The sequence below is a fragment of the Pelodiscus sinensis genome, chromosome 12 (genome assembly GCF_052426305.1).
Source record: "Pelodiscus sinensis isolate ZL-2025 chromosome 12, ASM5242630v1, whole genome shotgun sequence".
Taxonomy (NCBI): domain Eukaryota; kingdom Metazoa; phylum Chordata; order Testudines; family Trionychidae; genus Pelodiscus; species Pelodiscus sinensis.
In genome coordinates this window covers 45,292,920-45,315,140 of record NC_143063.1, presented here as the reverse complement: position 1 = coordinate 45,315,140, position 22,221 = coordinate 45,292,920, and the positions used below count along the sequence as shown (strand labels likewise).

General features: G+C 44.6%; 1 protein-coding gene across 5 annotated transcripts in view; it reads left to right on the top strand.

Moving 5' to 3' along the window:
- LOC102456181 (dual specificity protein phosphatase 22-A-like) overlaps positions 1–6,767 on the top strand; it is a 60,441-nt gene extending 53,674 nt beyond the window's left edge. For all 5 annotated transcript variants that reach the window (XM_025178615.3, XM_075939950.2, XM_006137364.5 and 2 more), the window contains one exon: positions 6,533–6,767. In XM_025178615.3, coding sequence (XP_025034400.3) covers positions 6,533–6,739 — 207 coding nt within the window. In that variant the 3' untranslated portion in view covers positions 6,740–6,767. The remainder of the gene's footprint in view (positions 1–6,532) is intronic.
- The last annotated feature ends 15,454 nt before the right edge of the window (positions 6,768–22,221 follow it).

Sequence of the window (22,221 nt, the reverse complement as noted above, 5' to 3'; positions counted from 1 at the left end):
CATGCCAAGTTCTGAGCCTGCGTTTTCACAGCAGCCACTCGAATGCCTGGATACATTAAAATGTAGGATGATTATTTGTACCGGAGTCACCTAGAGGCCAGGGCCCTGTGCAAAGAGGCAGCTAGCTCCTCCCCCAAACAGATTACAATCAGGATAGCTTGAGGAGTTTAGGAGGGTATATGGTACTATATAGAGAACTAGCTATATGGGGTCTGAGCAATGCTCCATCTAGTCTGTTAGCCTGTCTCTGACAGCGGCCAGCAGCTGCTTGTGACGAAGGTGCAAGAAACCCCCTTAGTGGTCTTTAGTGGTCATAACATTTGCTGACCTTGCAGAACCGTAATCTGCTCTCTGCCTTCTATCTGTACCCTCCGAGATGGACTCTTAGGCTATGTCTAAACTACATGGCTCTGTCGACGGAGCCATGTAAAATAGTTTATTCAGCATAGTCAAAGAAGCGGGGATTTAAATAATCCCCGCTTCATTAAAATAAAAATGGCCACCACGCTGTGCCGACGATCAGCTGATCCAGCACAGCATGGCAGTCTAGACGCGGTGTGATCGACAAGGGAAGCCTTTCACGAGGCATATCGGAGCGGTCGACAAAGGCTTCCCTTGTCGACCGCGCCGCATCTAGACTGCTGCGCTGTGCCGCATCAGCTGATCGTCAGCACAGCGTGGCGGCCATTTTTATTTTAACGAAGCGGGGATTATTTAAATTCCCACATCTTTGACTATGACGAATAAACTATTTTACATGGCTCCGTCGACAGCGTCATGTAGTCTAGACCTAGCCTTAGGTGCGTCTACACTGCACCGTTTTTCCAGAATAAAACAATACTAGCGTCCACACTGCAATTGCATTATTTCAACAGAATGTTGAAATAACAGAGGGCTTTATCCAATGGCGGTAAACTTCATTTCACGAAGAATAAGCCTTTTTCGGAAAAAGGTGTATGGGGACGCTCTATTTCAAAATAAGCTTTTCTAGGAGATCTCTTCCAGAAAATCTTATTCCAAAAGAAGCCTGCAGTGTAGAGCCTTAGGGTTCATCTACACTGCATCGTATCTTATTTTGATGTTATTTCAAAATAGTTTATTTCGTCATTGGGTTCAAAATAACTTGCTCTTCCGAAACATCCCTTTACTTCTCATGGAATGAGGTTTACAGGGACGTTGGAATAGGGAGCCCGAAATAATGGGGTGGCTGTGAAGACATGGGATAGCTATTTCGGGATACTCCGGTATCCTGAAATGGCATTGCAGTGTAGACGTAGCCTTAGAATCTATGGCTCTTCTCGGCCACTTCCTGTTGCAACACAATGGGAGGGATGGCATGGGGCTGTCACCGAGATTCATAGGAACAATGTTCCCTTTTCAGACAAGCCCATAATATCAGCCCGGCTGACCATAGGCATTAGCAGGCACTGGCGCCACTGAGGAGAAATCAGACTGAACAAAAATGGCTCAAAACCAAATAGCATGACAGGCAAGAAACAACTTGTACAGGAGACCTATGCCGGTTGTTCCTGGAGTCACCCTCAAATCAGAATGCCAGCTGTTTGCTCGTGGTTATTTGGCTGCCCTATGAACCAGGGTAACTTCTCAGCAACAAGAAGCAAACAATCCCATTGTAATGTCACGACACAAAGTGGAAGCAGGTATGCATGTGACATTTTTCAATGGTGATGTCACCATTATGTTTACCAAGCCACATGCCACACGTTGCACAGAGACTGGGAGGTGTGTATCTTGCCATTCTTTGCCTGTACAGTGCTAGGGGTGGGAAACAGATCTGCTGTTAATGGAACCACTGCTGGCTGCTTAAGAAACTTCTCTTCTGTAGCGCCCAGAGCTTATAACAGTCTCCTTGGGTATGTCTATACTACAGCGTTATTTCGAATTATCTTAATTTGAAATAGTTAATTTGAATTAAGCTAATTCGAATTAATGCATCTACACACAAAATCTATTTCAAAATAGCATTTTGCTATTTCGAAATAGCGCATCCATACTGAGTGGACCCTGAACCAAAGTTAAGGCTGGCCAGAACCAGTGCTGGCAGGGCATCAGGTTAGGACTTAGTGTGTGGGGCTGCTGCCTGAGGCTAACTGAGCTCCATGCTTACAGGGACCCTACCCCCACCCTGGACAGGGTTCCCCGCTTGCTTGTCTACCTCGATGAGGGACAGCAAAGCAGTCCTGTCTTCTGACGAAGGCATGCATCTGTCGAAGTGGGTCTTTGCCCACGAAAGCTTATGCTCTTACACTTCAGTTAGTCTATAAGGTGCCACAGGACTCCTCGCCGCTTTTGCAGATTCAGACTAACACGGCTACCCCTCTGATACTTGAGTCCTGTCTTGGAGTGCCCTGAGTGCCTGCACTCGGGACACCACAGCACTCAGCCACATGGAGCCAGAATTGCCCTAGGACAAGCTGGTGCGTCTTGTGGGGTCGGTGCCATCAGCCCGGCTGCACTTGCTGCAGGCTGCCATCTGGGAGGCCCATCGGGGGGCTCTCAGGATTCAGGAGGCCCTGCGGGAGAGCGTCCACCACAAGGAGTCTTCAGAGCCACTGCGGTCCTCCCCACCGAGGGCTCGTGCCCCATTCCTCCCTCACCTCCTTCCACTTACCCCTCCCTAGCCTCCCTTCCTGATGTCAAATAAAAGACACGTATGTTCAAAAATAGAAACTGGATTTATTGAACAAAACTGGGGGGGGGGGACGAACCTATGGGGAGACTGGGAAAAGGAGGTGGGAGAGGGGAAGAGAGAGGGTGGGAGAGGGGAGGGGGAAACCTGGGAGGAGGGAGCTGGAAGGGGGAAGCAAGGGGAAGAAGGGGGAGGAGAAGCTCAGGGCCCAGGGTTGGGGGGTCTCGCCGGACCAACGTGATTTTCATGCAGACCTGCTCCTGGGTTCGCATGTGGCCTTTGGTGGCCAAGCTGGCAACTATCCTACCATAGATGGCCATGTTTCTCCATCTAGTGCGGAGATCATGGATGCTGGGGGCATCTCCCCCAACTTGAATAATGTCCATGATCTCCACCCTGGACCAGGAAGGCTCCCGCCTTCTCCAGCCCCTGTCAGGCTCCTGGGAGCTAGCAGACTGCTCCTGGGGAGTGGTGGAGGGCTGGCTGCCAGTGGCTTGCTGGCTCATGTTTTGGTACCACTGGGTCAGGGGCACCGGTGGCCAGAGCTGGCTCTGGGCTGGCAGGCTTGGAGCTGGCCCAGGCACTGTGGCCAAGGTCTCCCCTTTAAAGGGAGGAGGGGTTGCCTTGTATATTAAAAATGTACACACTTGGACTGAAGTGGAGATGAACGTAGGAGATAGTTGTGTAGAGAGTCTCTGGGTTAAGCTAAAAGGGGTAAAAAACGAGGGTGATGTCATGCTAGGCGTCTACTACAGGTCACCTAGCCAGGTGGAAGAGGTGGATGAGGCCTTTTTTAAACAATTAACAAAACTATCCAAAGCCCAAGATTTGGTGGTGATGGGGGACTTCAACTATCCAGACATATGTTGGGAAACTAACACAGCGGGGCACAGGCTATCCAATAAGTTTCTGGACTGCATTGGAGACAACTTTCTGTTTCAGAAGGTTGAAAAAGCTACCAGAGGAGAAGCTGTTCTGGATTTGGTTTTAACAAATAGGGAGGCACTAGTTGAGAACTTGAAAGTGGAAGACAGTATAGGGGACAGTGATCACGAAATAATAGAGTTCATGATCTTAAGGAAAGGTAGAAGGGAGACCAGCACAATTGAGGTAATGGATTTCAGGAAGGCTGATTTTGATAAGCTTAGAGAACTTGTAGGTAAGGTCCCATGGGAAGCAAGACTGAAGGGAAAAACAACTGAGGAGAGTTGGAAGTATTTCAAAGGGACGTTGTTAAGGGCCCAAAAGCAAACAATTCCGCTGTGTAGGAAAGACAGAAAATATGGCAAAAGACCAGCTTGGCTTAACAAGGAGATCTTGCATGATCTCAAAATAAAAAAGGAGTCATATAAAAAATGGAAACTAGGACAAATAACAAAGGATGAATATAGGCAAGCAACACGGGAATGCAGGGGCAAGATTAGAAAGGCAAAGGCACAAAATGAGATCAAACTAGCTACAGGCATAAAGGGAAACAAGAAGACCTTTTATAAATACATTAAAAGCAAGAGGAAGACCAAGGACAGGGTAGGCCCACTGCTTAGTGAGGAGGGAGAAGCAGGAACAGGAAACTTGGAAAGGGCAGAGATGCTCAATGACTTCTTTGTTTCGGTCTTCACCGAGAAGTCTGGAGGTGTGCCTAACGTAGTGAATACAAGCAGAGAGAGGGTAAGTTTAGAAGATAGGATACACAAAGAACAAGTTAAAAATCACTTAGGAAAGTTAGATGTCAGCAAGTCACCAGGTCCTGATGAAATGCATCCCAGGATACTCAAGGAGCTGATAGAGGAGGTATCTGAGCCTTTAGCTATGATCTTTGAAAAATCATGGCAGACAGGGGAGATTCCAGAAGACTGGAAAAGGGCAAATATTGTGCCCATCTATAAAAAGGGGAATAAGAACAACCCAGGAAACTACAGACCAGTCAGTTTAACGTCTGTCCCGGGGAAGATAATGGAGCAGGTAATTAAGGAAATCATATGTAAACACTTGGAAGGTAATAAAGTGATAGGGAATAGCCAGCATGGGTTTGTGAAGAACAAGTCATGCCAAACTAATCTGATAGCTTTCTTTGATAGGATAACGAGCCTTGTGGATAAGGGAAAAGCGGTGGATGTCATATACCTAGACTTTAGTAAGGCATTTGATACGGTCTCGCATGATATTCTTATTGATAAACTAGGCAAATATAACTTAGATAGGGCTTAAAGGTGGGTGCATAATTGGCTGGATAACCGTAGTCAGAGAGTTGTTGTTAACGGTTCTAAATCCTGCTGGAAAGGGATAACAAGTGGAGTTCCGCAAGGGTCTGTTTTGGGACCCGTACTGTTCAATATCTTCATAATGATGTAGATATTGGGATAGAGAGTACGCTTATTAAGTTTGCAGATGATACCAAACTGGGTGGGGTTGCAACTGCTTTGGAGGATAGGGACATAATTCAAAATGACCTTAGCAAGTTAGAGAAATGGTCAGAGGTAAACAGGATGAGGTTTAATAAAGAGAAATGCAAAGTGCTCCACTTAGGAAGGAACAATCAGTTCCATACATACAAGATGGGAAGCGACTGTCTAAGAAGGAGCATGGCAGAAAGGGATCTAGGGGTCATAGTGGACCACAAGTTGAATATGAGTCAACAGTGTGATGCTGTTGCAAAAAAAGCAAATATGATTCTAGGTTGTATCAACAGGTGTGTTGTAAGCAAAACTCGTGAAGTCATTCTGCCACTCTACTCTGCACTAGTTAGGCCTCAGCTGGAGTACTGTGTCCAGTTCTGGGCGCCACATTTCAAGAAAGATGTGGAGAAATTGGAAAGGGTACAGAGAAGAGCGACAAGAATGATTAAAGGTTTAGAGAACATGACCTATGAAGCCAGGCTTCATGAACTGGGCTTGTTTAGTTTGGAAAAAAGAAGATTAAGGGGGGACATGATAGCGGTTTTCAAATATCTAAAAGGGTGTCACAAGGAGGAAGGAGAAAATTTGTTCCTCTTGGTTTCTGAGGACAGGACAAGGAGTAATGGGCTTAAAGTGCAGCAGGGGAGGTTTAGATTGGACATTAGGAAAAAATTCCTAACTGTCAGGGTGGTCAAATATTGGAATAAATTGCCAAGGGAGGTGGTGGAATCTCCCTCTCTGGAGATATTTAAGAACAGATTAGATAGACATCTGTCAGGGATGGTGTAGACGGAGCTTGGTCCTGCCTTGAGGGCGGGGGGCTGGACTCGATGACCTCTCAAGGTCCCTTCCAGTCCTAGTATTCTATGATTCTATATGGGAACGCAGCAACTTCAGACCCAAATTAAGTGCAAAGTTCAGCAAACCAGGCCCTTTGAGTGCTGTATGGTGATGGACATCCAGCAGCATAGTGTGGAATCCGGCTACAATCTTTTATCACAGAAATTAATGGAAAGCAAAGATTCACGATAATTGCAATTGCAGCATGCATTGGAACAAGACAGGATTTCATCTGACATCCCAAGAATTCTGATTGTCTGTTGTATCTGGATTAGGGATGTTAACTGGTTAAATGGTAAGCACGAGGCCCTTGCCAGTAAACTCCAGGAGTGGCCAGCCATACTGGGCTGGAGCAGCCCTGACTGCAGAGGGGCTGGGTGGTGAGACACTCCCCCCCCCCCCGCCACTGGGTGGCGAACCCCCAGCCGTGGCGGGACCTCACAGCCTTGGTAGGACCCCACAATCTCAGCTGCGAGATGGGGCTGCAGATCTCAAGTTCAAACAATGAACAGGTCAAGCGCTAGCCGTTTAAACATCCCTAATCTGGATCTTTATCTGCAGAGTCTGGTGTAGGGCTACCGACAAGTAGAGGCATTTTGTACCTTCTCTGTTGCCTTCACAACTCATTTTGGTTTTGTTTTGGCAGTACCGATCCTGGGTTCGGCAAGAGTATGGCAAGAATCCATTCAATGACCAAGAGGAACTACGGCGCTTACTCACTGAACAGGAAGAGAAACAGAGAGAGCAGCAGCTTGGGAGCAGGGAGAATCACTGGCTTAACTCCCCGCCCCCAACTTACCCCCTCCCCTACCACGCCTATGGCACCAGCCACAACAGATGGTCGAAGAGATGAAAAAGGACAGCGAATCCCACAGAGATGTTAGTGCCGTTGGATGGAAGACTCTGCATTCATCTTTCAGTGGGAATAGTTTCGATATTTATAGCCACAGTGGAGAGCAAGTGGAACGCCAACTTCAAAACCATACGATGCCAAGCAATGCTCACTAGTGGTTAGAGCTGAGGACTGCAGTCAGGACTTCTGGGTTCCAATCCCAACTTTGCTACTGACTCAAAATGTGGATCCAGGGAAATCTCGTGATCTCTCCAAACCTCAGTGCAATCCGCTAACCCTCTCCAGTGTGGCGTGTGGCTTCACTAATTAAGGTTTGTAAAGGTGCTTTGAGATCTTCTGGATAAAGATCCTATGGAAGCAGAGCCGGCGCTAGGCACAAGCAGACTAACAATTGCTTAGGGCTCCAAGCAGCTCAGGGGACCCCATATTAATTACTAGCCTGTGTTGTGCATGTGGGCCTCCCCCTTCAAGTAGTGCTGCTTAGAGCCCCAATGGGCTTAGCACCAGCACTGCATGCAAGCGAATTTATTAATATTATACAGCTCGGTTGAACCTTTCAGCCCTATTGCACACATGAAGGGGGAGCTCTCTGCTTTGCAGATCAACTGCGTTATGATCTAAGCTTGTTTTGTTGCGGGGCTGCACCGGAAGGAAGGGCAGTCATGTCGCCAGTTACAGACAAAGAGACAAATTCACTGCTGGGGTAACTAAACATCGATCCACTGAAGTCAAGAGTTGCAGCTATTTGCTTGGCCCATTTGCTCTGACGGTGTTTAGAAAACAACCAATCTCCGTGTTTCAGTAAGAGGGTGTGTGATCGCTTTCGACACTCCTTCCTAAGACGTCTTTCTGCTGCTGGGACTTTATCTCCTTGGCCTCTGGTTTTTCCGTGATTACAGCTGTGATAAATCCCATGAGCTCTTCCATTGTGGGACACGGAGGGAAAATACTGGGCCAGGATCTCTCAAAACAGACACAGCCGCTGCCCAAAGCTCCTCTCCATTGTACTCCATACCCGGCACAACGGATACACAGACTTCCCTTGCTGTTCTAGTCGTCAGCCATTCAGATTAGGGATGTGAATGGTCAACTAGTTAACCAGCAGGCTGGAGCAGCCTCCCCCTGTTTAAGTGGTAACAAGTTAAACATAACATTTAACCGGTTAACGATTAAATGGAATTTTACATCCCTAATTTAGATTGATCTTATGCTACAGATGTGCCTGTCAGAGCCTGATGGGGCCTCTGCCCATCTCAGAAAGGAGTTTGGATTGCAGAGAGCTGGGGGAAGAATGCTGGAGGATATTCACATTCATAGTGCTCTATATCCCATATCCTGTCATCACAGGCAACTCGTGGTAGCACCCAGGAGGTGCGCTGTCCACCAAAATTTCAGCTGCTCAACGGGGTGCCTTCCTTATGTTCCTCTAGGTAGCACACCTTGCATCCGCTCCCCTGATAGCCCCAGTCGCCTATGCCTGCAATCACAGAACAATCGCAATCACATTGCTAAAACAACGAGGAGTCCAGTGGCACCATAAAGACTAACAGATTCACTGATGAGCTTTCCTGGGTAAAGCCCACTTTGTCGGATGCCTGGAGTGGAAATTCCAGAGACAGGGATATATGTGGGTGTGCGCGTGTGTGTGTGTGTACTAGTAGATCAAAAGAAGGGAGCTATCATTCAAGTGTAGCACCAGTGTTAATGAGGTCCAGTTAGTTTGACTTGATAAGTAACTCCCTTATTTTGATATATTGGTACTTATATATATATATATCTCCCTGCTTCTGTAACTTCCACTCCAATGTATCTGATGAAGTGGGCTTTACCCACTAAAGCTTATGCCCAAATCAGTCTGTTAGTCTGTTAGGTTTCATAGGACTCCTCATTGATTTGGAAGATACAGACTAACTTGGCTACCCCTCTGAGACTAATCACATTGCGTGCTTCAGCAGTCAGACCTATGCCTCTCATACACCTGCCACCGAGTCACAGGATCTGGAGATAGAAAAGGCCCATTAGTCCATCTTTCCCATTTCCCCAGCCTTTGTGAATGCACATTCCCTGATGCTAGGGGCAAGCCTGTTTTCAATAACTCAAGCAGTGGGCTTCCACCAATTGCTTGGGGCTGGATCGCACAATCCCTTGGCTTTGCCTGTGTGCGTAAATGCTCACCAGCATGTATAAGGGTTGCATAACCTATTGCCATGGCAGGAGACTTCTAATGGACATTGCTTCTAATGGACATTTCCTCTTCTCCAGACTACATTTTTGTGTGACCTGTTTCCTCCTATTCTTCCCCATTTGAGCGGACCACTCCAAAGAAGTTCTTTGTCTCCTGAGTGACTCCACCCTTCAAAACCATGAACTCTGAAGATTCATGGTCTTGTTGAACCCCTCATCTGTGCCTGATATAGGATGAGAGCAACATCCTTTGTGAGCTGTGCAACACCCTTTTGGCTGTGTCTACATTGCACGCTCTTGTGCAAGAACAGCCGTTCTTACACAAAAACTTGCCGGCCGTCTACACTGCACGCATGTTCTTGCGCAAGTACATTTATAGTATAGCATTGGAAAACAGGGCTTCTTCTGGAAGTTGCTCTTCTCCCCATGAGGAATAAGCCCTCTTGCACAAGAACTCTTCCACAAGAGGGCAGTGTAGACAGGCAACATGAATTTCTTGCGCAAGAAGCCCCCTATGGTTCAAATGGCCATCAGAGGTTTCTTGGGAAGAGAGCATCCACACTGCCATGGATGCTCTTGCGCAAAAGCACATCTCTTGCGCAAAAGTATATGGCAGTGTGGACACACTCTTGTGGAAGATTTTTTGCACAAGAACTCTTCCGCAAAACAGTTCTTGTGCAAGAAGCCTGCAGTGTAGACGTAGCCTTTGTGAACTGTGCAACACCCTTTGTGAGCTGTGCTTTCTTTCATAATTCATTCTGAGGTTTTATTTGCAGAGGTGATTTCAAATCCAATCTACAGTGAAGGCTCCGCAGCACATTCTCAGTTAGGGTGACTTGCCGTAGCTCCATTAGCTTCTCACCCCATTCCCCTCAGGAGATTTGCATTGCTGTTGTTAAATGTTTTGACCTCAATTGTACAACGATCACAATGTGACAAGTAACAGCTTGAGGGGTGGCCGTCTTTAAGCCTGCGGAGCATCGGAAGAGGCCAAGGTGTTATCTTTTGCCCATCTTGTCTGACATTTCAATAAGATTGGTTCCAAAGCAGGAATGGAGGTTGATCCCCAGAAGGATAAAATGATGTTTCTGGAGGCAGAGTCAGGGAAGCTTGCAGGCTGGGTGGCTTTTGGTGTGTGGATAAACAGTGTGGAGATGACAAACTGAACTCACCAATTTATTCTTTTACACACATTTAGGCCAGGTTCTCATATACGTACACCAAGATAATGCTGGCAGTGCAAAGGGGCTTTACAAAGAAAACATATGTAAAGTGGGTGAGATTTTACTTGGTTTTCACCCCTTTTATATTGCCAAGGTGGTGGGAAGTGGGATTAATGCAAGTTAGAATCAGGCCCAACCTTATTAAAATCTTTTAAAAATCCAGTGGAGAACAATGATTGTATTCAGACAAGACCTGATTCCCCAGCCAAAAATTCAGCAAGATACTTAAGGGCTACGTCTACACTGGCCCCTTTTCCGGAAGGGGCATGTTAATTTCAGAAGCCGTAATAGGGAAATCCGCGGGGGATTTAAATATCCCCCGCGGCATTTAAATAAAAATGTCCGCCGCTTTTTTCCGGCTTTTAAAAAAGCCGGAAAAGAGCGTCTACACTGGCCCCGATCCTCCGGAAAAAAAGCCCTTTTCCGGAGGATCTTATTCCTACTTCAACCCCTTTCTGCACTCTGCTAAATTGGGGGTCTAACCATTAGGCCACCCCACTTTCGGGGAGACCCCGCCACATGGACCATTCATGCGTTTAAAGCAGGGCTACTCAACTTTGGAAGCTCTGGGGACTGCAATGATACTCTCAGCACATGCTGAGGGCCGCAACTTAAGTGTGGTTGCATATACATGCAAATATATATGCAAATAGCTTATTTCACACTGATGGGCATGAATACAAAGCACTTCTCACAATGCCCCGGCACTCCCATCATCTCCTCCCTGGGGGCTAGAAACGCCGACACCTTGTACCCGTCTGATCCAGCCAGCCCATCTGCTTGTGTCTTTCAGAGCTCACCCTGCCTGGGAGATGCCTCGCTGTTGTGGAGTGTGTTCCCAGTGGAGGCCACGTTCAAAGGATCCCACCCGTGAGCCGTGTGTTGAGCCTTACATAAAAACAAACTGTACTATGGGCTGCAAACAAATAGGCCAGTGTTTCCCAATTGGTGCTGCGTAGAACCCTGGGGTTCCACGAAGGGAAAGTAAGGGTTCCACAAAAAAGAGGCAGATTGTATTTTGCCTTCTTAAAGAGACAGATTGTATTTTGCAGTTGTTGTTTTTTTTTTCCTCGACCAATTCTGGTGAGTCTTTTTTTTTTTTTGCTTGACAAATTTTACCCTGGCAACTCTAGGGGTTCCTTGAAATTCTTTTAAGCTGAAAAGGGTTCCGTGGCCAAATACATTTGGGAAACACTGAAATAGGCCATGGGCATGCTGGCCACGAGCCGCACATTGAGTAGCCCTGGTTTAAAGTTAGGCATGGGAAAAGTATTTTGCTGAATCACGGCACAGGAATGGAGAGTCCCTCAATGTTTATTATCCTAAATAAGATTAAGGGAGACATAGCATGGAAACCTTGCCCTAAAATGTAACCAGCCCTTGTTTGTTATTTGTTCTGTTTCATTGCTAAAGACAGGCTACTACTCTTCTGCAGTGACTTAAAACCCAGATATAAATTCCATCCATCCAGCTGTCCAAGAATTTATAGGATCCTCACTATCATAGCATTGGAAATACAACCTCCATGACTGATTTTTGTCTTTCACTAAACAAATTCTGTAAATAGCCTGCTTGGTTTTTCAGAATTATCTGTTACCTGCAATTCATTTTTAGACAAAAAGTTGTTCAAAATGTTTCTAATAATTCAGTTTGTTAGTTCTGGGCACTGGAGTGTTTTGAGTGTGACAAAATGGTAGATGACTTGAGACCTCTTTAGCTCAACAATAGAATAAAAATGAGATTTATTACTCATTGCAAATTCCTATTCTTGATTTTTCTTCTGGCCTAACTAGTTCCTGGTATAACTTCAGTGAAGGCAGTGGAGAGTCTGAGGGATGAACTGGAAACATGGGATTTATTGCCCTGATATCGTGCCATACATTCTTTCAGAAAAACAACCATGATCAACATCAAAATAATTTTAAAAGGAGCCAGATCATTTTTTTCTGACACGAATTAAGATTCTGGAAAAGATATTGGTGGAGTTCTTCTTTCCCTTAAATTAAGAAAAGATGCTTCATCTTTTTTCTTGTTTTTGTCTATCCATTACTTTCTAGCATTCAAAATAGGAACCTGTAAGGCAGCAGACAAACCCAAAATTAAACCTGTAGTATATACTACCTGGGAAAGCACCCATAACAATTAGCTAGATAAACTATCCTACTTGCTTAAATGGATTGAGAGGAAGTCATTCTCAGACATTGCATCTAGTAACTTGGGTAATGTTTTAGGAAACAGACAATGGGCTTGTGTATAGGAAAAGAGAAGAGAGTCGGTTTCTCTGGTATTAATAGGAAGTTATAGTAGATATGTGATAAGCAGAGATTACATGTGCAATAGGTGTTACAAACTCCCTCGGGCAAGCCTGAAGCAAACTGCTGAACCATTGCCATTTTAGCCAGTTATATGCAACTGTGTCACTGAGCTTTTTCTGGAAAAAGACATGCTCAGAAGTTTTAAACTATTGCAAATTGCAGGTTGTATGGTTCAAAATTCACTTCTCCCTAGACTCACTGCACGGTCTCAGCTTTGGCTTATGGTCTTGATGTTAAAGGGCATACATAGTATCCAAGCAATGTGCTTATAATGTGCAACTGTATCCCAGGTAAAAAAAAATACTGTCACACGCAAGAATCAAGGGCAGCATTTCTTACCAGCACAAACTTAGCCACCGTGTTCAGTGATGTTATGGAAATTTCGGTTCTCAGACTGCACTATGTCCAACAATTAACCATTTTTATCACCCCCCCCCTCTTTCTGTGTGTGTATAATAGTAATAGAAATGTAGCTGTGTTAGTCTGGTGAGAGACTTCTCTTAGAGGAGAATCCGTTGATAGAGATTCTCTAAGCTATAGTTGGAAAGAGAGGAGGGGAGAGGGCAAACCATGGGCCAGAGCTGACAAACAACCGCATACAAAGGAATCCAATGCATCAGGGAAGGGCAGACAAATAACCAGTGGCAAATTTTTAAAGTGCTTGTACACAAATGCTAGGAGTCTGACTAATAAGATGGGTGAACTAGAGTACCTCATATTAAATGAGGAGATAGACATAATAGGCATCACTGAACCCTGGTGGACTGAGGAAAATCTGTGGGACACAATCATACCGGGATATAAAATATATAGAAAGGATAGAGCAGGCCGGGTGAGTGGCGGAGTGCCACTGTATGTGAAAGATAATGTAGAATCAAACGAAATAAAAATATTAAGTGAATCAACATGTTCCATAGAATCGCTATGGATAGAAATTCCATGCTCCAATAATAACAAATTAGCAGTAGGGATATATTACCGACCACCTGACCAGGACAGCGATACTGACATAGAAATGCTGAGGGAGATTAGAGAGGCTACCAAAATAAAGAACTCTATAATAATGGGGGATTTTAATTACCCCCATATTGACTGGATACATGTCACCTCAGGAAGAGAAGTGGAGATAAAATTTCTCAATGGCTTAAATGACTGCTTCTTGGAGCAGCTAGTGCAGGAACCCACAAGGGGAGAGGCAATTCTCGATTTAGTCCTGAGTGGAGTGCAGGATCAGGTCCAGGATATAATTGTTACAGAACCGCTTGGGAATAGTGACCATAATATAATAACATTCAACATTCCTGTGGTGGGAAGAACACCTCAGCAGTCCAGCACCCTGGCATTTAATTTCAAAAAGGGGAATTATGCAAAAATGAGGAGGTTAGTTAAACAGAAATTAAAAGGCACAGTGACTAGAGCCAAATCCCTGAAAGCTGCATGGAAACTTTTTAAAGACACCATAATAGAGGCCCAACTTAACTGTATACCCCAAATTAAAAAACATAGCAAGAGACCTAAAAAAGAGTCACCGTGGCTTAACCACCATGTAAAAGAAGCAGTGAGGGACAAAAAGGTATCTTTTAAGAAGTGGAAGTCCAATCCTAGTGAGATAAATAGAAAGGAACATAAACACTGTCAAATCAAGTGTAAACATGTTATAAGAAAAGCAAAAAAAGATTTTGAGGAACAGCTAGCCAAAAACTCAAAAAGAAATAACAAAATGTTTTTTAAGTACATTAGAAGCAGGAAGCCTGCTAAAAAACCTGTGGGTCCCCTAGATGATCGAGCTATAAAAGGAGCAATCAAGGACGATAAAGCCATTGTGGAGAAACTAAATGATTTCTTTGCTTCAGTCTTCACGGCTGAGGACGTTGGGGAGATTCCTCAATCTGCACCGTCCTTTGTGGGTGATGAATCTGAGGAACTGTCCCGGATTGAAGTGTCAGTAGAGGAGGTTCTGGAACAAATAGAAAAACTTAATGTTAACAAATCTCCGGGACCGGATGGCATTCATCCAAGGGTTCTAAAAGAACTTAAATGGGAAATTGCTGAGCTATTATCTGTGGTTTGTAACCTATCCTTTAAATTGGCTTCCGTACCTAATGACTGGAAGGTAGCCAACGTGACATCAATATTTAAAAAGGGCTCTAGAGGCGATCCTGGCAATTACAGACTGGTAAGTCTAACTTCAGTACCGGGCAAATTAGTCGAAACAATAGTAAAGAATAAAATTGTGAAGAATGTAGAAGAACGTAATTTGTTGGACAAAAGTCAACATGGTTTCTGTAAAGGGAAATCACGTCTTACTAATCTGTTAGAGTTCTTTGAAGGGGTTAACAAACATGCGGACAAGGGGGATCCAGTAGATATAGTATACTTGGATTTTCAGAAAGCCTTTGACAAGGTCCCTCACCAAAGGCTCTTGTGTAAATTACATGGCCATGGGATAAGAGGGAAGGTCCCTTCTTGGATTGAGAACTGGTTAAAAGACAGGAAACAAAAAGTAGGAATAAATGGTAAATTTTCAGATTGGAGAGGGGTAACTACTGGTGTACCCCAAGGGTCAGTCCTGGGACCAATCCTTTTCAACTTATTCATAAATGATCTGGAGAAAGGGGTAAGCAGTGACGTAGTAAAGTTTGCAGATGATACCTGAGGGTATGTCTACACTACCCCCCTAGTTCGAACTAGGGGGGTAATGTATGCATACCGAACTTGCTAATGAAGCCCGGGATTTGAATTTCCCGGGCTTCATTAGCATAAAGCCGGCGCCGCCATTTTTAAAAGCCGGCTAGTGCGAACCCCGTGCCGCGCGGCTACACGTGGCACGGACTAGATAGTTCGGATTAGGCTTCCTAATCCGAACTATCTGTACACCTCGTTCCACGAGGCGTACAGATAGTTCGGATTAGAAGCCTAATCCGAACTATCTAGTCCGTGCCGCGTGTAGCCGTGCGGCATGGGGTTCGCACTAGCCGGCTTTTAAAAATGGCGGCGCCGGCTTTATGCTAATGAAGCCCGGGAAATTCAAATCCCGGGCTTCTTTAGCAAGTTCGGTATGCATACATTACCCCCCTATTTCGAACTAGGGGGGTAGTGTAGACATACCCAAACTGTTTAGGATAGTCAAGACAGAAGCAGACTGTGAGGGACTCCAAGAAGATCTCACCAAACTGAGTGATTGGGCAACAAAATGGCAAATGAAATTTAATGTGGATAAGTGTAAAGTAATGCACATCAGGAAAAATAACCCCAACTATACGTACAGTATGATGGGGGCTAATTTGACTACGACAAATCAGGAAAGATATCTTGGAGTTATTGTGGACAGTTCTCTGAAAACTTCCACACAGTGTGCAGCGGCGGTCAAAAAGGCAAATAGGATGCTAGGAATTATTAAGAAAGGGATAGAAAATAAGACCCAGAATATCTTACTGCCCCTGTATAAAACTATGGTACGCCCACATCTTGAATACTGTGTACAGATGTGGTCTCCTCACCTCAAAAAAGATATTTTGGCCTTGGAAAGGGTTCAGAAAAGGGCAACTAAAATGATTAGGGGTTTGGAACGGGTTCCATATGAGGAGAGGTTAAAGTGACTGGGACTTTTCAGTTTAGAAAAGAGGAGACTGAGGGGGGATATGATAGAGGTCTATAAAATCATGAGTGGTGTGGAGAGGGCTGACAAAGAAAAGTTATTTATTAGTTCCCATAATAGAAGAACTAGAGGACACCAAATGAAATTAATGGGTAACAGGTTTAAAACTAATAAAAGAAAGTTCTTCTTCACACAGCGTGTAGTCAACCTGTGGAACTCCTTGCCAGAGGAGGCTGTGAAGGCTAGGACTATAATAGAGTTTAAAGAGAAGCTGGATAAATTCATGGAGGTTAGGTCCATAAAAGGCTATTAGCCAGGGGATAAAATGGTGTCCTTGGCCTCTGTTTGTCAGAGGCTGGAGAGGGATGGCAGGAGACAAATCGCTTGATCATTGTCTTTGGTCCACCCTCTCTGGGGCACCTGGTGCTGGCCACTGTCGGTAGACAGGATACTGGGCTAGATGGACCTTTGGTCTGACCCAGTACGGCCATTCTTATGTTCTTATCTAGTTATCTTACCCATTACAAAGATAGATTCCCCAATTATCATCTCTAATATCATTAGCCCACAGACATTCACCTCCCCCCCCATCCCGCTTCTGTTCTGAAATTTGATTTGTGCTTTTCATATGTGTTCATTTTTTTAAATTGTATCCTTTGGTATATATGGTTGTGACTATTTTCTTCCACTACTTGATCTGAGGAAGTGGGTCTGGCCCACGAAAGCTCATCATCTAATAAACCATCTTGTTAGTCTTTAAAGTGCTACAGAGTCCTGTATTTTGTGTGTGTGTGTATATGTGTGTAAGGATTTTCCAAAGCAACCTGGTGTTTGCAGGTGGTGTCATAATTGTGGTGATCCTAGGAAATGAGAGAGGAAAAGATGGCGAGGAGTTACCTTTTATTGAACCCACTTCTGTTGATGAAAGACATCAGCTTCCAAGCTTCGCAGAGCTCTTCTTGGTCTGAGAAAAAAGTGCTCTGGGGAGCTTGAAAGCTTCTCTCTTTCCTCAACAGAAATGGGTCCAGTAAAAGAGATTATCTTATCTCTCTCTGATCTGATAAGGAGAGTTGAATTTTGGGTGGATGACTTGGCAGTTTTGAAAATAAATATAATGTACCTGTTTTTTCAGAAGTGCTAAGCACCCCTAACCGTGTCTGAAATGTATGGTGCCTGCGAATGCTTCAGCACTTCTGAAAATAGAGATCTATGAGATTGCTCTAGTACCAGAGCACTGTCTACTTCCATTTACTTCACTGGATGTTGAAGGTGCTCAGCATCTCTTGGGGGTGTTGTGTTGCTTATCTGTTACACACATCTGGTCCTGGAAGCAAATGTCTGACTCCACATCTGCCGAGGCATTCCACCATTCACCAACGCTCATAACATCAGCTAGAATTTTGCCCAGAGAGTCCCCAAAATGTCGCAACTCTCTTTTATTTCCGTACATTTATTAGTTGTACTCCATGTGGGGTGTCAGTTGCACATTAGGAAATCTCACAATATAAATAAAGGTCCGGCACTGGTACGCTCTTCTCACATGGGGAAATAGTGCTCTTAAAATAAATACTTGGCAGTTCCGTTTGCACAGAAACTTGTTTAGCTAGTTTTGTACAGCCGTTGCCAGCTGCTGATGGGAATGCTTTGGAGTATTTCTCAAGCGAATGCATTTTGGTTTCAGGCATAATAAGCTTCCAAATGTTAATGTGTAGAAATGGCAATATAAGCAAGTGTTACTGGAAAGGAAATATATGGAATGAGATTATTGAAAAACCTCCAAGGAATTTTCAGGGAAGTTATTACTTGATAGTCAGTAGCTCTGTAACTTCTTCTTGAACTTCATTCAATTATTACTGCCTCCGCTGAATGAATAATAGTCTAAAGAGCTGCATTTGACACCTAAGATTTTTTTTTTTAGCTTCAGGGGGTAGCCGAGTTTGTCTGTACATTATAAACTTAAAAAACAAAAACTGGTCTGGTAGCACTTTATCTTTTGTAGTTATTCCCCAAATCACAAGAGGATATAGATCATGCTTCAAGTGTGGGTATTTAAAGATCTTTAGTACAGTATAAAGTGCCTGATTTTGGTCTCACTTACTCTGGGTTTTGTGCTTGTGTAATGCAACTGAGTTCAGTGGAGCTACTCCTGATTTATGCTGGTGTGAGAGGAGAACTGAATTGTGAGTTTCTGTTTATCTGTCTTGTCTTTTACACTGAAAGGTCTTAAGGGGCAAGGCCTGTCTGCTAGTGTGTATTTGTAGAGCAGCTAGCCCAATGGGGCTGGGACTCCTAGATACCACAGTCATATAAATGATAATAATTATTTTGGTGTTATTAAGAAAAATATACAGTGACCTATGGAAGATCTCGATTGCTTAGGGATGAGTTGAATGGTGACCTATTCAGATGGCTTACTAATGCTTTGGGATCAAATTCCGATTTGATGTGATCCATTGCCACTGCTTTGGGTCTGTTTGTGATCTGATTTACAAGAAGAGGGAAGAGGAAAAAGTACAGGTGCCCTGGTGGCCATTCTCTCCATAGCAATCACTACTTACTTGCGAGAGAGCATCCAGGAAGTCTGGATGCTCGCTTGCTCAAAAGCGTATCGCTTTTTTGATGTGCTTTTGCAGTGTGGATGCTCTCTTGCACAAGAAGTTTTTGCGGAAGATCTCTTCCTGGGTGTCTGGCTGGTGAGTCTTGCCCACATGCTCAGGGTTTAGCTGGTCGCCATATTTGGGGTCGGGAAGGAATTTTCCTCCAGGGTAGATTGGCAGAGGCCCTGGAGGTTTTTCGCCTTCCTCTGTAGCATGGGGTATAGATCACAGCTGGAGGGTTCTCTGCATCTTGGGGTCTTCAAAGTATTTGAAGGCTTCAATATCTGAGATATAGGTGAGAGGATTAATCTAGGAGGGGGTGGCTGAGATTCTGTAGCCTGCATTGTGCAGGGGGTCAGACTAGATGATCATAATGGTCCCTTCTGACCTTAAAGTCTATGAGTCTTCCAAAAAAAGCTTCTTGTACAAGAAGCTTGCAGTCTAGACGTAGCCCTGGTGAGTCTGTGTTTGCAGGATGTGGCCTCAAATGAACATGCCTTCCCACTAAATGAATAATAGTCCACATAACTGCATCTGACACCTAACTTTTTTTAATAGTTATTCCCTAAATCTTCAAGACGATATGGATCATGCTTCAAGTGTGGGTATTTAAAGATACTTTAAGGATTAAGATTGCAAATTAGGTCATGAATTAAAACAGTGATTCTGCAATTTAGGTCCTAATTTTTGCTATATTGATCATGTGTACATCTCCATGCACTCCCTTTGTGGATAGCAATGTCATCTTTCAGTGAGATGCACGTATATTTCTTCTTGTTGTTGTATATACTCTGTATTGAGTGTATCAAACTCCTCCTTTTGTCCTGCTGCCATTCTACCTTGAATGGTCTTTACAATATGTTTTTACTACCAATGATCAATAATCTATTCCATCTTGCATTGTTTGTTGTGATGCTTGGAGTAGCTTTCCCAGACCTGAAGAAGAGATTTGTGTTGCTTGAAAGCTTGTCTGTTTCTCTATCAGAAGTTGGTCCAATAAAAGATATTATCTTACCAATCTTATCCCTTTGCATTTCAATTTGGCAGCCCTAAAAACAAATGTTTAACATCAGGAAGCAGACGTCCTCTTGACTCTCTTACCATAACAAATCTGTTTGCAGAACGTCTTAGCATATTTCTGTTCCAGATAAAACCTGGACAGGAACTATTCGATTTCATAAAGAATTTGCGGTTTAGATCTACAGGTGGAATGGAGACCAAAATAAGAAACACTGACAAAACCATCATTTGCTAAATGACATTTTCCCCGGCTTAATTTATTTTTACAAATCATAAATCGTAAGTGTGCATTTTAGGTCATCTAAAAATTCCCGAGAATCCTTTTCAGATATAAGCTAGCCCTAGCTTGTGCCATGCTGAGTAACTTCAGCTTGTCGTGACTTTAATCAAAATTGCACTTTTTAGAATCACATTCTTAAACCCTAAATGTTACAAACCAGTGATACTGTACTCAGACTGCCAGCTGCAAATGGCTTATTAATGCGTCTCCTAGGGCTTTTGCCAGCACATGAATTATTAACCCCTTTAAGTTATTAACCAGTCAGGAGATTTTTACTATGTTATTAACTAATTCACTTATCAACTTGCACTAAGTTATTAACTTATTTGCTATGAGAATCTTATATACACATTAGGGATGTTAAAATACAGGTAATTGTGTAAATGTGTAACAGCTGAAAAACTCAGCAGTTATGCACGCTGCTTCTGGGGAGTTGGACTGCCTCCCAGGGATGGACGGACGGACACACACACACACTTTCCTTTGTCAGTTGTCAGACTGTTAAAATATGAACAGTATTATAGTAAAATGAAACAATGAAGTCATCCTACTTTGGCTCCTGACCTGAATCTCTGAGGTTTGAGGATCACTGTTTTAGACTCTTCTGATTATGCAAAAGAAATTGGTGCTAGTGAATCTTGGTTTCACAAGATTGCTACTTCTTTCTTTCTTTCTACTTTATATCCAGCAAGACATTCCAGTGTCTCCAAGTATCCATCCACTAGTGCTACACCTCCAGAGTTAGCTATATAGGTTGTCCACCCATCTGTACACAGATGTATTTTATGCATACTGCATGTACTTGGATACATGCTGATGATCTCGTCACATTATATTTTATGTCAGAAGTGCACTAACTAGAGGAAAGACAAGAAAACGGGTGAAAAGATATCCAAGAAATATCCACTGATTATGATCAATGTTATAAGGGTTCTATCTCTTCAGATAAACCCAGGAAAGGCTGTGCAACATCTGTGTTTTAATAGTGCTCGTAAATTGTGGAAATTAGGGATTTTTTTGTGTTGGGTGGGTCATGTGGAATCCATTTTCCAGTCAATGCAGGGTCACTTACTGCAGACTATCCTTCTGTGATTTGTCTGGCTTAAGTTTTAGATGATTCACACAGTGAACGTCCCATCTTTTTCACTTGGGAAGCTGCTGCATTCTGGAGAAAATTGTCCCAGTGCTGCTGGCGCTAACCAGAAAAATGTGTTTATTATCAAATATCACTCCATTTCCAGTCTCATTTTCCTTCCAACATAGTAACCTGCCCCGCGGGTGATGGTTCTGCGTGTCTCACCCTTCCCATCTCCTCGTTTGAACTGGAGTCAGCAAATGTGAGCTGCAGAGAGTGCAAATGAGCTGTAATTGAGCGGCAGAGAGGTCAGCACTGAAGAGCCACTCTGTTGCCCGGAGCTGTACAGAGTCCCTCTCCTAAAACACGTGGTGTGTGGACACCTCCAGGAAATTCCCAGCTACACTGCACAGCGGGGGCGGCCTTCCAGCGAAGCCTGAGTTTCGACCAGAAATCCCCTCTCTCTTCGAGCTCCAGTCTCCTCGCTCGGCTCCGGGAGCCGAAGCAGAGTTTCAGAAAATACCCTCAGCCGCTGGCTCTCGGCCTGTCCTAATGCAGCCTTGCAAATGAACCCCCACCCCCGTGGAAAGGGACTGGGAAAGAAAGTCGGTCTGGGAGGGATTCCTGCCAAGCAGCGAGGGATCCTGGTGAGAAGGGGAGGTTACGAGCATGCTGACTGCTGCTCTGCAGCCCTGCGCCCCATATGGCAGGTGTGGGACCCGGGCGAGTTCCCGGGGGGATGGAACGTTGACCCAGGCGATTTCCCAGGGGATATGGAACGTTGACCAGGGCGAGTTCCCGGGGATATGGAACGTTGTCCCGGGCGAGTTCCCGGGGATATGGAACGTTGACCAGGGCGAGTTCCCGGGGATATGGAACGTTGTCCCGGGCGAGTTCCCGGGGATATGGAACGTTGTCCCGGGCGAGTTCCCGGGGATATGGAACGTTGACCAGGGCGAGTTCCCGGGGGAATGGAATGTTGGCCTAGGACTGGAACGGTGACCCAGGAGAGAAAGCTACAACGCCGTGCACCCCCCTTGCACCCACTGTCTGATTTCTCGGAAAAGAAAGGGCTTAGAAGAAAAGCGCTCCCTTTTGTCCTATTCTTATTGGCTAACCGGAGGCTTTCCGCCGCTGTCCATTGGCTGCCTGGCGTGGAGAAGGCGGGATATCGCAGACCCTCCCCCTGC